This window comes from Amblyomma maculatum, chromosome 3 (assembly GCF_055883805.1).
Source record: "Amblyomma maculatum isolate TAMU_Amacu chromosome 3, ASM5588380v1, whole genome shotgun sequence".
NCBI classification, from domain to species: domain Eukaryota; kingdom Metazoa; phylum Arthropoda; class Arachnida; order Ixodida; family Ixodidae; genus Amblyomma; species Amblyomma maculatum.
In genome coordinates this window covers 170,778,438-170,795,895 of record NC_139346.1, presented here as the reverse complement: position 1 = coordinate 170,795,895, position 17,458 = coordinate 170,778,438, and the positions used below count along the sequence as shown (strand labels likewise).

The 17,458-nt window shown below is 43.3% G+C and overlaps 1 protein-coding gene across 3 annotated transcripts in view; it reads left to right on the top strand.

Moving 5' to 3' along the window:
- The window catches only part of LOC146196897 (rho guanine nucleotide exchange factor 10-like protein), a 52,416-nt gene that overhangs the window by 6,927 nt on the left and 28,031 nt on the right, over nt 1–17,458 (top strand). For 2 of the 3 annotated variants that reach the window (XM_084598594.1, XM_084598595.1), the window contains exons 3-11: nt 1,346–1,525; nt 7,088–7,302; nt 8,261–8,354; nt 9,177–9,268; nt 9,393–9,470; nt 10,262–10,441; nt 13,266–13,382; nt 16,526–16,618; nt 17,242–17,412. In XM_084598594.1, the coding sequence (XP_084454720.1) occupies nt 1,346–1,525; nt 7,088–7,302; nt 8,261–8,354; nt 9,177–9,268; nt 9,393–9,470; nt 10,262–10,441; nt 13,266–13,382; nt 16,526–16,618; nt 17,242–17,412 (1,220 nt within the window). The remainder of the gene's footprint in view (nt 1–1,345; nt 1,526–7,087; nt 7,303–8,260; nt 8,355–9,176; nt 9,269–9,392; nt 9,471–10,261; nt 10,442–13,265; nt 13,383–16,525; nt 16,619–17,241; nt 17,413–17,458) is intronic. The other variant, XM_084598596.1, reaches the window with a different exon arrangement.

The following is a 17,458-nucleotide window of genomic DNA, read 5'->3' as shown; positions in this document are numbered from 1 at the left end:
CATGCCATTGATTTTTAAAGTGTTACTTCACGTACCATGCAGAAACGTTGATTTCGAGCATTTGTGTCCAAATGATTAGTTAGTGACGAATGCATTTCAGGTTTTTTTATTTGATTCGTTCATGTCAGGTTTGTAAAGGTTAGTCAAGTTAGGCCTGTGAGGATGAGGATTGCTTGTTTTTTGTATTAAAATAGAGAGTTGCGCTACGGCTCTAGGCTGAGAGGCATTTTACTAAAATGCAGTAAGCACCCTGACCTTCACCTTGGAGAACATGTTTAAGTGCTTCCAGGAAGTCCTGTTGCATTTTCAAGCACCAAAACACTCGAGGGCGTGGTGCAGATTAGCGTTTTGCTGAGTGTGCACACCATAAAGGTGGTGTTCGTTTGGGATGCCAGTAGTTCTCTGTGTACCAGGAAGTGACATGGCTGCAAAGGGTTGAACCTGGAATCGATAGAATGTTTGCTGTTGCAGGTGTGTCGCAAACATTAGTTGCAGTTTCTGATTATTGGTTAGGTAGCCTTGCAGTAGACAATCAGAACGCATGGCCAGTTTCTGCAATGGAGGTTGGTTTCTATAGCCATGTCAAAGAGCATAATTCAGATTTGAAGAGGTAATGCACCGTAAGTTGTAAGATGCTGTCTAAAGCTTGACAGAACCACTTAAATTGATGTAAGCATCTGTAGCATAACTTCTTTTACTGTAGTTTGGTGGCACACTAATTAGGGTCACAAGGTGGACTGACCAACTCTTAGCATTAGTTCTTGGTTCAGATTCATTTCCAGCACATCCAGTTTAGAGGCAGAGCATTTCAGTTGGTGTTTACATCAATTAAGTTAGCTATAAATTCACTGACACAAGCGTAAGCTGACATAGCTACAGCATTAAAAACAACATGAAAAAGAAACGACGTGACTCAGTGTGAACTTGCAGCTCAAGCCTTAAGGTCAGTGCTGTGTTCCTTATTTCCTTCTTGTCCTGGTCTTCATGCTGTTTTTGCTTGTGTAGTCATGAACCAGTCATGACTTCGTTGGCCCAGGTAACTTCCTTACTCACTGCCATCGTAAGTTACCAGAGAGCAGCAAAAAGATGGTAACATGGTAGTGAAGTGTCACTGTAGCATGGTTTGTTTCCATATGTAGTGCAGTCCTCTTGATCGAACTTTTCGCTTGCACCAGGACCTCTGGGGTGAAGTGTTTGGTGTCCTTGGTTCCGTAGGCGACGGGTGTTGTTTCTGGGAATGGTGGTGGTGGTGGTCCTTGCTAATATTCCTCCTCCTCCTGCTCCTCCTCCTTGTTGGGGGGTGCTGGGTGGCACACGTGCGGTGGTGTGCGTTGGCAACCCTCAGCATTCCAGCCTTGCCAATCAGCCCCGCCGCCCCCTCCCGCTGGGTCAGCGTCCGCCAGCCCGTACGGGCGCGCGATGCTACCCAGTGGCAGTGAAGCGGGCACTGCGCCCACACCTGAGCCTCTGTACATGCTCTACGACGACACGCACAAGCGGAGAACCACACAGCTGCTTGCTGCAGGTTGGTGGTGGGACACACACTCTCTCTCCTCTCTCATCTCTCTGTCTCTCTTCTGCTCGCTGTGTGGCCTCTGTTCTTTCTGCTTTGCATCGTTGCCAGTCTTGTTTGTTCTCTGCGTGCAGTTCTTGGTACTGTGGAAAGCAGTGATAGAAGGAATGAAGCATTTCAGAAAATCTATAACAAAACAAAGAAGAGTAAAGGAGTAAGTGCTTACTTGTTGACACTGTGAGGGTAGGATCATCCTGCAGATGCGATTGACATGCAAAGTTGCATCCAGTTTTATGATGTTTGAGGAAATAAAACAAAAAAAAGGGCCTCTGAATAGCTTCTTCAGGGCAGTCATTTTAACCTGGGTATGCACATAGCACCATAGATCTTTTTATCTAGTGGATAATCTATGCGGGCTCTGTCATTGTGATTGGGGAATGGAACACACTATCTATGCACTTATGTTACTGTCTTAACTCGGGTGGTAGCCCATTCCTCTCCTAGTAGAGTTTCCTTGTTGGTCATTTTTGCTGGGGCGGCTTGTTTTAATGTTACAGCAGTAAGGTACTTTTCTCCAAATAATCCGGTGTCGGCATTGGTGCCACTGTTGTGGGCGAAAGATCACGAGCACGCTTCTGGAAGGTATAGTAGTTGGCAGGTGACATCTGGGCACTGATTATGCGACGTGACGACAGCACAAAGTCAACTCGGGCCGCTCTGCAAGATGAGAATTGAACCGTTCAGGACTCTAGGATCTCGAGACAGAAATGCTGCCCCTAGGCCACGCAGGGACGTTTGTACGGCTTGATCAAAGTGGGGTTTTATTTTTGTGTCGAGTGGTCTTTCACATAATGTGGTAGCTTACGACTCTATGACAATGATTATATGTGAGATAATACAGGCACAAATGCAGGTGTTGTAGTAGCGAAGTGCATGTACGCGAAGCAGTACTCTCAAAGGCAGCTTCAAATGGTCAGCGCTGTCATGTCATACCTTTAAAGGCGGAGGCTATGTGACCCCAAAATTTTTTGCACAGATTGCTTTACAGAACAACAATTGAGAGAAACCATATTCCCGATGACTCCTCTGTGGAGGGCAGGATGGAGTGATTCCAGGAGCTAGCATACATATACTGGTGCTCCTTCCCTATACTCTATATTGAGTGTTAGTTTGTGCTACTCCAATTATCTGCGGGTTACTTCATATTCATGGCTTGTCTGAAATTGCCCAAAGCATTTTTGTTAAGAGTGGGCTTTGTTTTAGTCTTAGTGTTCAATGGCTTATGCCATGTGCTTTTTCCACTGAAGAGCACTGCCACCATGTTTGTTGTAGGGAGGGGGGGGGGGGGGGGGGGAGGGGGGCCCATTTTCTCTCATCTTTTCATTGTGCTCCCTGCAATGTCGCTTGATGATTCTTTCTGTCTCTCATTCTGTCACCATCAAGCATGATTTGAACTTCCTGTGTGGCATGCAGTCCTGCCTGATATTATCTCTGTCTGACTTCTACTAATATGAAGAAATGAAATCAGTCAGTGCCCATTGGTCATTCATTTAAAGAGCTGCAGGCAGCTGCAGCATGGAAGTTGTTTTTGAGAAAAGGAGGACACGTGGCATGCTGTCAAGGGAGCATGTTTCCTACTTTTATACCCATTTATGTGCAAAGTGACCTTGAACGAAATGCCTTAGCCACTTTTGTTTCTTATGCCAACCGTGAAACTTGTACCTCGTTTTTGATCTTGTGTTACACTGTAGCTTGTTTAATGCTTGATCATTTGCTGAAGTTAACTGGTACCATTGCTCTGTGTGGAAGGTGTTACTGTGCCTCTGTCACATTACAGGTTTCTTGTTGGTAACGTTTACTTTCATGTCACTCCTAACAGCAAGTCTGGTGAGCTGTAGCTTTGGATTAGTTCTAACATTCTGCCAGTTTTCTCGGTATGACTTCTAGGCTTTGTCTAGTTATGTTTTGCTTCAGTTACATGGCACCAACATAAACTGATGAACAGTCAGTGCTTCGTCATCCTTTTGAAAAGGAAAAGGGGGATTCGTTCATAGGCTCTGCTGATCACATGTTGTTGCACACAGAAAAAAATTTTTGATTTGAAGAAGCCTCTTCTTTCTTGACTAAGAAATTTTTCCAGCTGAAGCGCCACCACATATTCTGCAGGCTTCTCTTCTTGAAGTCACTGTCTGGAGTTGACAAATGGTGTCTCTCTGTTGCCAGCCAAGTAATTGTGATAATCTAATTGTGAAAGCCAGGTTTGGCAGTAAATTGGGAGAAAACAAAATACTAGGAAAACCGTATTCATTTCACACATGGTAACTGCAAGAGATGCCACAATTTTTGTGAGAGCTACGGCCAATAAAGTGTTGTACACAAAAGGGCCGCACACTGCTGTGTTGCCTCTCCTCTGATCAGAGCCAGTCATTGTGGGCAATTGGCACTTGACCCAGAAAAGCGAGGCAGGGTCATTTGTCTGAGACGCTTGGGAAGTGGCGAGAGGACTGGGCAAGATCACAGCTCGCACACATTTTAACTTCAGTGTTCGTAGCAATAAGGCCTCTTTCTTTTTTTTTTTTTTTTTTTGGTTGATTTGTCTGACTGACACTTTTGTTGTCTTCATCAACTATCATGTAGAGTTGCACGCTTGTGGTCATTCATGCAGTCCATGCAGCAAATACATTTTTATGGCTTGCATTTGGTTACAAAGCAGGTCCTCATGCCTTGTAGATGCTCAGTGTGAAAGACTGCAGCAAATCGGTAGCTTGACAAATCGATAGAAGTTTTGGTGTTGAGAGCGGATGTAGATTAACTGCTTAGCAATTGTTTTCCAGTTTTATTAGGGGCTTTTATCACTTCTTTGGGTCTGCCTGCTTACCAAGAAGACTGGGTTTCAGTGGTAGCTTTATATATATATATATATATATATATATATATATATATATATATATATATATATATATCACTCTATAAATTTTCCTGGATTAGCAGTGTTATAACATCATACTGTAAATTGCGCTACATCAGTACCAATGTTTTCTAGACCTGGTGTATAATTCTCACGTTCAACTTTCAGCTTAAAATAAAAAAGTGTATGCTTAGGTATTTCACAAAGGGAAGAATTTAGGCTAAAACCCGAGTTCTCAATATTGTCTGCAAGCAGCATGCAATCTACCAATCTGAGGTCTTTTTCTTTTTATGCACACTCGACTACACAAACGCGTGCACTCAAAAAACCTCCTACCGCAAGGAGAATTCACTTGCATATTGAAGCTGATTTTGCTATCTAGAGTATTGGGAAATGTTGAAAGTGCAGTTGGGAGACTTTTTTTTTTTTTTTTTTTAACTTTGATAGCTACACGGCTTCCTTGGCTGTGACCAACAGTCTTAAAAATTTCTTAAATCTTGTCTAGTCCATGGATTATTAATTTAAACAGCGCGAACCAAAAGACACAGGACAAGATAAAAGGAAGCCACAGTACAAGCGCTGACTCACAACTATGCCTAAGCATTTACTCCAAGGCTCAGATAAAAGCAAATATGACGAAAACAAAACAATCATGTGAAACAACACCTGGGCTCGCCTGCTGCACAAAAAGTCAGTCAAAAAAGACATCTCTTTGCTTGAAAGAGCAAGAAAGGGGTTGTTTCACGTGATTGTTTCATTTTCGTCATATTTGTTTATATCTGGGCCTTGGAGTAAAGGTTTAGGCATAGTTGTGAGTCAGCGCTTGTACTGTGGCTTCCTTTTATCTTGTCCTGTGTCTTTTGGTTCGCGCTGTTTAAATTAATAATGGATGTTTACCAACTTGCCCAACAAAGTATCTTGGCTGGCCCATGGACTATAGTCCAGAAAATATGGTAGTTGTAGGTTATAAATAGTTGCAAGTTGATATTCATTTCTGTTTGGTACTTAGTGCCACTTTGTTTCGGGAAGGTCTCGAGTGAAAGGCAGTGGCAGATGGCTTGTATTTTGTCCATGTGAGATAGAACCTTTCTTTTCATTGTTTCAGTTGTCGCTAGCGGAATTCAGCTGGCATGTTCATTAGTTGTTCAGGCCTGAACACTGTGGTGCTGATAAGATTTTGAAGTGCAACGCGTAGGATTTTGCCCGCAATATCTTCTCTTGTGGAGACGCTTGAAAGGGACTCATGCCAGGTGGCAATTTAGCCTTAAAAAAAAAGGGGGTGTAGACTTATTTAAGTGATGCTAATCTATTAGTGCACATCTTATCTGGCGCAGCCCTCATTTGGTTGATACTGAACTGTCCTTCCTTTCCTTGATACAGACCAATCTGCCATGCAATGGCAAGAGAGGGTCAATAGAACAAGGAACATATAAATAGGGTGTAACGGGCAAAAGTGTAGCTGTCATGTTTGCACAAGTTTAAAATGCCGCAGTTATGCAAAGGCTTTTTATTTTTTTTTTTCTGGTGTGTGTGTGTGTTTGGGGGGGGGGGGGGGGGGGGGGCATTGTTTTAGAGTGTCTCTATTTTTTTTTATTCAAGAGTCTCTTTCTAGTCTTTCTAGTCTTGCTCCATACAGGAATACAGAATGCGGCTAGGGGATGTATTTTTGATGAATCCCATTTGATGGACGTTTCATTTCTGGTCCCTTTAAGGCTGAATTAACGAGATTTTACTATATTCTACATTGATATGACAGCTCTACCCGGTTTCATGTAGGTCCTTCCTGTACGGAAAATCAGTTTACAAAATTCTGTATAAAATTTATACTGGATTTTTCAGTAGAGTATACACTTCTGTGCAGTTCTAGTCTAATTTTACTTGCAAATACATGTAAGTTCTGAAATAAACCAGACGAACGTTGACTATTTTCACGTTCCAATATATATATATATTTTTTTTTTCACTGATCATGTATTCAATATTCAGAGGCACTTTTTCACATATTCATATTCGGAAATTTTAATACTTGCACAACCATAATTTTTACATCTTTAACACAAACTCATGGTAATCCGTGGTCATTGGTGGCTGTCACATGATTAAGAATGCTTGATAGCTGCAATTTTTTTTATTCAGCCTTGCAGGCTGGCATTAGGGCTTCCCTCTAAAACAAATGTTGAAAGAGCATTCAGGGTCACTTCTCAACCTATCTTCCTATACTTAGGCACCTACTTGTTTTGATGACCACACTGTTGTGAAATCGACGCATTCAATGGGAAGCATTGACTGTGCACAGAAGTAGATGTCATGTAGAGAGGGAAAAAAGGGGCACCATTTCATCTTTCACACAGTGGCAGTGGGAATTTTCGAGACTCCAACAAACTGCTTTAAAGCATTTAAATTTTAAAGCAAACTCGCTTGACTGTCGGGAAATAGCTGGCATTAAGTCTGGGCTAATATCCTCGGGAGTACGTTAGTTTGTGCCGTAATCTGCTGCTGACAGAAATATGTCAGTTGTGGTTGCACCGGCCATAGACAGCGTTTGTGGATTAAGGTCCGCGGCTTAGAAAACAAAAGCAGTGTTTCTGTTTTTGTTGACGGGCATCTTGCAATTACATTGCTGTCCCGAGAGAGTGGCTAAAGGGAGAGGCTGGCTCCTACACCAGATGCAGGCATGCGTCCCGAGGACAACATCTACGAGGAAGTGGACATCTACCGGCGAGACACCATTACCTGTGAGGATGGCTACAGTGCGGCTGGCTCAGAACTGGGCCTCGACCATTCGGAGAGTTCGGAGGAGGGGGACATCACGGGCCGAGTACGGCGAGGTTCCCGATTGGGCAGCACCAGCAAGCCTGGCAAAAAGCGGAAGGATTCCGATGTAAGCATGCCGTATTAAATATTGAGACAGCGGGCACAGAGTTTCACAGCTGAAACATTTTAGCTGTCGTTTTCAGTTTTTTGTAGGACTTGTTCCTACTTTTCTTTCTTTCTTTTTTTTTTTTTTTTTTTTTTTGGTGCTGTGTTTTAATGATAGGCTGTTGTATAGGATGTCGGGAGTTTGTTGTTTTGCAATTCATGATTTGCACTAGAATTCTTAATTTTGCATTGCATTCTTAGCCTCTCTGGGTAATCGAGCTGTTATCATATTGCATTCAGTTGCAATAGCAATTTTATTTTTTTATGCTTCACTTTGGATGTATGTTCATGCCCTGTCTTTGTTCTTCTCTTCTGATGTTCACTAGAGATTGTGCTATTCTACCTTCTACATGTAGCCTCTTTATCTTTGATACGGTAGATTGTAGCAAAGAAGACCAGTAGAAAGCATGCGCCAGCGTAGTTGACCACAAAATGACTTTCAGGGTTGTGTTTTGAGTGCCTATTCAGTTGGTGCATGCCTGGATGTTAATGTGTCAATACCATGACTCAGGAGAGGGCTGGCCAGTCACTACGAAGTGACGTGGATGCAGGAAGAGCATTTCTTATTTTTTTTTGTATTACAGCTTTCGTGGCAGCATAAATGATGCAAAAATTTTGGTAAGCCTTTTTATTTTTAATTTCTTTTTTTTTCCCTGGAATACTACGATAGTAACCCAGACAGTGTGGTATGGTATTACTATGCCAGCCTTTATTGCATGTCTAAAGGTACTGGCAGGAGAGGAGCTTAGGCTTCTTTTCTTCGGGCACCCTAGTTGTACTCTGATAACGAAGAGGAATTGTTTAGTTTTGGAATTCAGTCATATAAACGGTGTTGGCAACAATGTTGTGCGCAGTCATTCGCTGACAGCAGCTTTGCTGAGGTGAAAGACCACTTCTTTTTCCCATCTGATCTTGTGCAGCTGACCAGCAGCTTCACACGCTTCTTTTCCACCCGACGGAAAGATTTTGATTCCGACAAGTTGGGGAGCCGCATGGGAAGCCGCCAGTTGTCAGGTGAGCATCGGCATTGTAGAAAAGGTTTTAATCTGCAAAGTAGTAATTTTTTCACTTTGAATACGGAATCGTGCTTTCAGTTCTCTTTTCTCAAGTTTCTTTCTTTGTCAGTTTGACCATATTTAACTGCTAATAGTTTGACCACATTTAATTGCTAATTTTAATTGAATCCCATTGATACAGGCAAGAAAGGGGGGCAAAAAGAGCATTTTTAATCTTTACTTAGCTTGTTTTCACTTGACTGTTAGCAGTGCCATATTTTGCTGCCGCCACGCTCGTCGTGCCTTGCTGTATGTTTTCTGTGTACCGGCGGGCCACCCTTGTCAGCCAGAAGTGTCTGTTAACTGAGGTAGCCGTAAGTCACAAGACTATTTGCCCCAAAGATGTGGGATTAAACCCCAGCCGTAGCAAATACCTTTAGATGGAGGCTAAAAGTAAAGCGTCCATGCACTGTGCAATGTCAATGCACATTGAAGAACACCTAGCAGACGTTTCCGGAGTCCTTCACTGCTGCATCCCCTGTAGCCCGAGTCGCTTTGAGACGTTAAACCCCATCAGCCAACCAAACACCATATATTTGCACTACTTTTTTTACTGGTGTGCATATGGACAACAAAATTGCAAAAAGGTTTTACACTGATGGTTGAAGCGAATTCACAGTAGCCGAGGGATGTTGATTCCTGGCACTTGGTCATTCCGTCTTGGGTTTTGCTAGTCTCACCGATGCCAGCATTTCAGCAGCCGCCCATAAATGCTTCTGCAGATGTGACCCTGCGGTTATCAGTAGCTGGCACCTACTAATGCTTGGCTTTGTCCTTGCAGAGGATGAAGGCTATGGTGATGTGAAAGCTCCCAAAAAGCAGAGACCGCCTCTGACTCTGCCCGCTGTGCCCCCTGGCCTCACACCTGAGCAGGCACGTGCCTTCTCTGAACGTTCTTTCCTTATTTGCATAAGTTTTTGTATGCATGTTCCTCCCCTGTTCGGGAGTCTCCATGCTGCACGCATGCTTATGATGTTAATGTTATTCTGGCTTCCAGATCAAGAGGCGACTCATTGTAAATAACATTGTTGAAAGTGAAAACTCCTACGTGGGATCTCTCCAGAGGCTTATACTTGTGAGTACACTTCCAAGCTTTCATCGCATTTTTGCCATGCCCTAGACTGCATCATGCTAGAGAGCAGGGGATATCAAACAGGCAAGGTCCATTGCAAGCCATAACATGGGGTTCCTCAGCACCTTTTTAGAGGCACTGTGGCTCGCCTGGAGCTGGAAAGATAGGGGATCCCTCTCTCTAGAGCCCCTTCCTTTGTAACCTTTCATTCGCTTGTTCACTCTGTCTTCACTATAAGCAGTGAAAAATTGGAATTAAAGGTCCAGTGTGTTATGTTTAGTCCAGTCATTCTGGGCTTCAGGGCATAATGGAAGCCCACTGCGCACAGGCATCCTTTTAATAACTAGGCTTGACTGTGTCAATTGTAACAAATCAGCAGTGGAAGTCTTTGACTTATGGCATTCATATAGGTAGCTGATGTCATTCGTGGAAAGCAGCTGATTCGAGAAACAAGTTAGTTTTGATCCGGCTGGTTGTTGAGGCAATACTTGCGAGATCTGGGCACTGTTAAAAGTTTCTTGGTATGTTGCAATTTTGATTTCAGTTTGTGCGTCAAATGCTTTGTGCCTGATAGCAGCTGGTGAAGCATTCTTGCTTCTAAAAACATCGCAGTTTTTGCCGTTGTTGCCGACACTGTGTCTGCAGGAGATGACAAAGAGAAAACCAGTTTTATCGTAAAAGCCTGCTTTGACTCAGCAAAGCCTGTGCCATTCGTGAGCATGATTGAGCATGTTCCATACACTAGAAGCATTCGGCAGGGGGGTTGATATCACTGACCTCCCTTGCAACTGTAGGACTTCAAGCGTCCACTGATGGCTAGCCAGCCTCCGCTGGTGAGCCAGCGGAAAGTGGACACCATGTTCTTCCGGCTGGAGGAGATCCTGCAGTGCCACACACTATTTGGCATCGCCCTCACACAGTGCGTCTGCGAGTGGGACCAGCAGGAGCGCATTGGCGAGGTCTTCCTTGCTTCGGTGAGCGCCACCTCTTTGCTCTCTCCCCAGAACTCTTCAAATGGCTCACCTCTTTTGCACAGCTTCTGGATATAAAATGGCTCTTTGTGCCAATGGACTTCCATATTTTATGTCCACCTAACCAGTCTTTGTCAAATTTGTGAGATGTAGGCACTGTACATACCAGTATGTGGGTGCATTTTATTCAAAGCACTTGAAGCTATGAAGCTTAACATGTGTTAACACATTTGTTACCAGGGGGAAAAAAATGGATGTTTTTTGATAGGTTTCTGATGCACTTTTTTGCTGCAAATTATACGAGATAAAAATAGGGGAAAAAATTCTAATGATAAAAATAGAGTGCACATTCAAAAAAAAAATTTCTTTAATACAAATACTCAGTGCAATTATTTAAAAAAAATTCAGAAAGCCCAAAATTGGTTGGATGGGAATAAAAAATTTCAGTTTACAAAATAATAATGCTTGAAGAAAGTTAATAATAAATTCTAGAACATACAAAATGTTTTAAATCTTTTTTGAAACTTTCCAGCAAAATCTGGAAGTTATAGCACAAATGTGTTTTGAGGTACTAGTAATGTTTTCCTCATACTACTTGAGAAAGGCTAATTTCAGCCTTCAACTTGAAATAAATTTGATCCTTCAAGAAAAAAAATTATAAGTACAATTTTTTTTTACTTATAATAGCAGCACTTTAAATCGTTCTCAGTTTCAACTAAGATTGCTTTTGCAAATGCTCCCCAAAAATTTACAAAAACAAGGAGTGTAGCCACCCTAACGTTTCCGACAAACTCTTGACGTTAAAGTTAGAAACAAAGCGCGATGAAATCAAATGAAATACGCAGACCTTTTATAAAATGCTCATCAAAAGCCAATTCGATGGCTGTATTGCGGTCGACACCGCGTGGGCGTGGGCGTGGAAGTTTTGGCAAGGTACAGACGCGAAAGCGAACCCACCACTGTGGGTTGGATGAACAGCCTTGTTTTGTGGATGCTTCACTACAGTCATCATCATTCTTGAAGTGAAGCATTCTCAAATAGTGGTAGGGTGAATGAAATATGCATATCGAGCAATCAGTCACAATGCATCTAAAAGTTCAGGTGCTCAGAGGATATCACGGCGCTGCGAAAAAGTCTGACTAATTGAGCATGTCCGAAAAATCGGTAATCGAAATTTTTGTTTGGTGAACAAATGCATACTCGGTGTTCAGGCACATGACATTTAGAACTACCGCTGCGAAAAACAGTTTAAAGAAGTCCGCTGCTTTGGTGAACCTTGCACTGACGCTCCATATCAGCCAGGTGGCCTGCTACGGAGTGTCAATCTAAGGTCGATTTATGCTTGGCTGAAACAAAACTTTCCTTTGAGATGGCAGGAGGACTACTCCCCATTTGTTGCTGAGGCACTACAGATGAGAAAAATATCAAGCGTGACATATTTTCATCGAGTGAACGAGCTCCGATGACAAACAAACAAATGAGTGGCAGAAACTGAAATGTACGCGCATGCAGCCGCGAACGTTCTGAGTTGTTGTTGCTGAGTTTCAATATTGGAATCAAAATCCGGATATGCAACACCCTCTTCTAAGCCACTGCTGCTGATAGCACCAAACAACTCTGCTCTAGAGGCAAAAACTTTGCCTGAAACAGTTTTTTTTGAGAGCAGGCGCTGTTCCCGTGGTTTACGTTTTTGATCGGAGCGTTCTACGCTGCAACCTGAACTTCAAAGGCGTTTGAAAAATAGTCCCCATGTGGAAATAAATTAAAAATTGACAGTGGCTTAGCTCTGCTATGCCAGGATATACGTAGTGTGAGCTTGCTCTCCCTTTGTCTCTCTCTCTCGCTTAACACATCCCGGTAGAACGCTTAAGCTACATCTTGGAAGAGTGGAATGCGACAGCGTTCTGCCCCTTCTTTCATCCGTGCTACAAGCATCGGTGTGCGAGTGCCGGTCAGCGAACACTGGTGGTTTACGAACTTCGAACTACTCTGTCATGGGCACGGTTGCACTCCCTTTCTCTCTTGCTTTACACACCCCGGTAGAACCAACACCCTTTTATTCTTCTAGGTGGTATTGGTAGAAAGCTTAAGCTACGCCTTTAAGAGTGGAACGAAACAGCATTCTTACCCTTCTTTCATCCATGCTACAAATGCCGAGTTACGAACAACGAACTACACTGTCATGGGCACAGTTGCTCTCTCTTTCCCTTTCTCCTATTCCTCCTTCTTAACTGTACTGTCATGGGCATGGTTGCGGTCCCTTTCCCTCTCTCTCGCTCGACACACCCTTTCTCCTTTTCCTCCGCTGGGGTTGGGGCGGCCGCGGCGCAGCTGTGTCCCTGTGACATAGCGTGGCTCTCGCGCATCCGCAGCTTAGTCGGCGCAGAGGACACACGAAACTACTTCCAACCCGCATAGTGTAGCTCACGCTACAAAAAGTACCAACCATGCCGAAAACAAAAATATGGTGTTCGAAGTACAAACTAGATGGTGCATCAAGCCTGTTACGCCGCTGGTGGTGCGAAATTAGCTTCGAGTTTTTTGATCAGTTGTGATCGAATCACAGTGGCATGGTATCGAGTTAATGCCAATTGCTTGCAACAGCGCTGTGTTCAAGTGGGCTCTAGTCTGTTTTTTTTTTGTAGTATTTTTTTTTTTTTTTGCTAATGGTGATGTGCAGTGGTGTTCCACTGAGCTTCAAGATTTTTTTATGCGGAGTGATCGCCAAATATGGATTATTATATCCTGTAAGCATCAGTGAGGTAAACCAAGAGCGCTCCTGTCACTAACACTGTTGTTCTCTCCTTCATGCAATCTCGGTCCTCAGTTCTCGAAGCCGATTGTGTTGGACATCTACAGTGACTTCATCAACAACTTCAGCTTAGCCATGGAGACGGCAAAGCAGGCAGCTAAAAGCAAATCTGCTTTTGCAGAGTTTCTCAAGGTATGTGAGGCATTATTTTTTCTCTTTTAGTGTGTGCTTATTCATCCTACACTGGGAGACAAGGTATTACAGTGCTTTGCAAAATTTTCGCATAATGTTTATTTAATTGGTGCTCCTATGCTTGTATGAAATGCTCCTGCGCAGCATTTGCCTGTTTATTATGGAGGTGGTGAATTGTGGCGAAATTTTCAGGTTTTCTGAACATATCTTTGAATCTGGTACATAGTATTCAATTTGGACTCCTTTTGCAAGGCATGGCATTCTTGTCTCTCTGGGTTCACTGTATACGTCTTTTTTATTCTTCTTTGACTTGTGTGTTGTAACTTATCAGTGAAATACAATTCTTATGGGCCTGTTGCTAAATTTGTTCCGATTAACCACATGTGGATCTGTCTTAATAGTTTTCATGGTTGCGTAAAGTTATGGCTGCAGTATTGTGTGCACCAGAAACCCGGAATAGTACTCCAGGTAAAAGTCACCTTAGAGGCTGTGGCTGCGTACCAATGTGCACACCATGGAGAAAAGAGCAAGATTCTTCCATAAATTACTTTCGAAATGTTCTAATGTCTACCTCTTCATTGTCATAAATGCTCTTATGTTGGCTCCATTGGGGAGATCAGTGTTTGCGTTGCTATTGCCAATTGTCAGAGAGTTGCTTTGCCATCCCACCCTTGAATCCAAATTCCGGTTCAGCAGACAAGCAATTGAACATGGCATTGGACGTACCATCTTCGCTGAAAGTGGGATGCATGGCAAAATTTTCACAAATTATAAATGCCCTTTTCTCGTCAGTGAGGAATCATTCCATGACCTTGCATCATGCGGAGTCGGGCAGCAGCAGCCTATATATTAGTTAATTGGGTGTTGGCAGGTGGGACCAGTGTAACGAGTAAATGATGTCCGATGGGAGGCATATCATTGTCGCAGGTTTTATGGCTGCTTCCGTCCAGTGTCCACATGAAAGTGTAAGAAAAAAGAATGTTTTTTTTTCCCTTTGCGCCATCTCCTTCTCTCTCTCCATCTCTCTCTCTCGTTTTCATTTGTGATGCTCTCAGTCGCGTGCCCCGCCGCCTTCAGAAGAAGGATCGGGCTCGGGAAGGGATCCTTACAAGGTGAGGAGTGTGTCAGGAAGAAGAAAAAAAAAAGGAAAAAAGAGTGACCAAGAGAATGCAGTAAATGTTGGAGGAGATGCATCGCTCCTCATTCGTCCCCTCCTGCAATGCACTCGAATGCCTCCGTCTTTTGCACTTGTGGTGTGTGCGCCATATGCGTGGTGGCCTGCGAAGTCTGTTCACCGAACCCTGTTCACCAAACACGCCCCTGGCTGCCCCTGGACGTTCCTCTTTGTCTCTCGAGGCACATCCTGTCACCCCTGAGTTCATACTTATTTCTGTTGCCTTTTTTTTTCCCTTCAGTTTTGGTTTATCACCGTTCCTTGTTTTGTTTGGCACGCACCGGCTGTTATATTTAGATTTGTTTCGTGCTTCAGGGATATACCACGTGCAGAGAGAGCTCTAAAACATTTACCGGAGACCACTGGCATTCCCTGCCGCAGTATTGGCCTTCGTGCCGTGGTGCTGCTTCTACATTTTGTCTCCAGTGGGTTGATTTGTAAGTGACTGTCAGGTAGCTTTAGAATCGCTTTGTAGGGCAGGTTCATTCCTTCTTAATGATCCTGTCAAGTTCTGAAGAGACACGTGACACCTTTTGTCAGGGTCGCTTGATTTTGAATTGCCTGCAGTGCAAATTTAGCAAAAGCAGTTTGTATTATTTATTGACGCGTAAGTCACATAAAAGTGCCATTGGCACATTAGAGGTTTGCATGTCCATTCGTTATTCTTGCATCTGTGCCAGCACTGCTGATTATGGATCGTGCTTTATGTTTTCCTTTGTTCTTTCTTCCTCACACGCGTGACATTTTGTTACGGCCGGTTAGGGCGCGCCACTCGCCAATTTTGCTACAGTTGCTTTCTCAACCATTTCGTTTCCGTTGACATGTGCCACTCATGATTCTGAAGAAATTTGGCCAGTAGCTGCCACCTATGCTGTGGCAAGATAAAGACTACAGATTTAGGGCAGAAGTTTTTAAATGGGCACAAAAAAATCAGAAACCGATTGCAGAGCAGCAGAGTTGCAGGCTTTTCACTATGAAGAGAGCTCAGATGTTTATTGCCTTGTCATTGAAGATTTGTTGGGTTATATTTGTGATGTTTAAAAAAAATGGTTTTGGTTTGGCAAATCGATGAGTCAATAAGAATATGTTTCTTCTCTGTGCTTTTTTTTTTTTTTTTTCATTGAGTTTGATAAATGTATCAAGTCCGTGTTCTCTTTTAAACAAGCAAATGTTTTTGTTGCTAACATTCTTGTTCAAACTTAAGAGTTATGAGCTATCTCTGTGTAATTGATGTTTGCTCATTACTTTTCCGTCAGCAGCGCACTTATTGGCATTTGTGCACTTGGGACATTTTATTAAATTTTTTCCTGCTTTTGCACCCATATAGCAACACCTCCCTGTGCGTGCACACATTTTCATATCTTTATTTTTCCCATGCAGAAATGCTTTCTGGAGGCTATTTAATGGTGTCCAGTGCACTCCAACATGTTATTCTGCATGTTGCAAGCTTATTGTATATATATATATATTTTTGTTTTGTTTTGCCATGTTTGGTTCTCCTATGGTGACTCCATTTTCTATGTGCTAAGCCAGTATGCAGTGTGAAAAAAATTTGCCATTGCCGTTGATGCTCACTGCAAGGGATAGCTTTGTGGAAATGGCATGCTCATGCATGTGTGTTATCGGTTGTTCCGAGAGGTGATTATTGATATCGAGGCATAAAGTTTTGAGTGAGGGCCGAGTGGTTTGTTGTATCTTAATTGTGGCCCAGCATGCTCCAGTGTGAAAATTCTGCTTTAGTAGCTGAAATTAAAGTAAACTAATATCCCTCAGTATCCCTCACGAGGTTCAAAGTTCTTCTCCATTGCTAAGGTTAGTTGGTTTAGCTATTTGTTAGGGTGGCTTGCAGTATTAACCTTTTCTGGTGAGCTAAGAGTTTACATTGATATTAAGATGTGCTATAATGATTCCAAAGCCAGTCAGTGACATGAACGCTTGTATTTTTTCTCTTTTTCCCCTCCCATGGCAGATCAAGCAGATCTACAGTCCTGACCGGCTATCATTCTTTGGACTTATGGTGAAACCTGTGCAGAGGTTTCCTCAGTTCATCTTGCTCCTTCAGGTGGGGCCTTCTCTTTCTTGACCTTGGCCAATTTAATGCTTCCTCACTTATTTGCAAATTATAATGCCTCTTCAAAGCCCTTTGGCTCAGTTCAACTTCGGGCATGTGTTTCGTAGAAATGGGTAGACACTTGCACAGTTGCACAGGTCGGCGCAGACATAAATGCGTTCTTGCACTTGTTTGGCCATGGAAGTCTGAGTCAGCACTGTTGAGTGGTTGTGAATATGGCAGCTGTTCAGCGTTAGTGGCTTTGAGTGGAAATAAGTTTGTGAATGAATGCCGGTACATGTGATTGTAACGGGGAAAATAACTGGTGACTATTGGGAAGTTATACAGATCATTCTTTGATTCAGTGAGGTAGCCGCTGTCTGCAAATGCAACTGTCAGCAAGTGAACAGCAGTAAGTGCAAATGTCTGCCTTGTGAACTTGGGACTAGTAGCACCGACGGGTGTGAGAAGAGATGAACTGGGCTGGTGGATTGTCTGGGAAAGAAAAATTCCAATCAGAGAGGCTAAGTCGGTTCTCTTGCTTCTGAAATGTGGGCAGTTTTTGGCGGCTTCTGATGCTGGTCACCACACCATTGTGGTCCCCTTCATGAAGCGCATTGCCGCTCTCTGTGCAGGACCTGTTGAAGCAGACACCGAAGGGCCATGATGACCGGATGTACCTGCAGCTGGCCCTCACCCAGCTGGAGCAGCTGGCGGAAGCACTGAATGAGCGGAAGCGTGCTGCTGAGCAGCACCACGCTGTGTTGCAGGTGCTGGGGTCGCTGGGCTCCAAGTTCTCACTGAAGGTAGCCATCATTTGCAGTCTCTAGGCACTGGTGGCTGTGCTTGGGG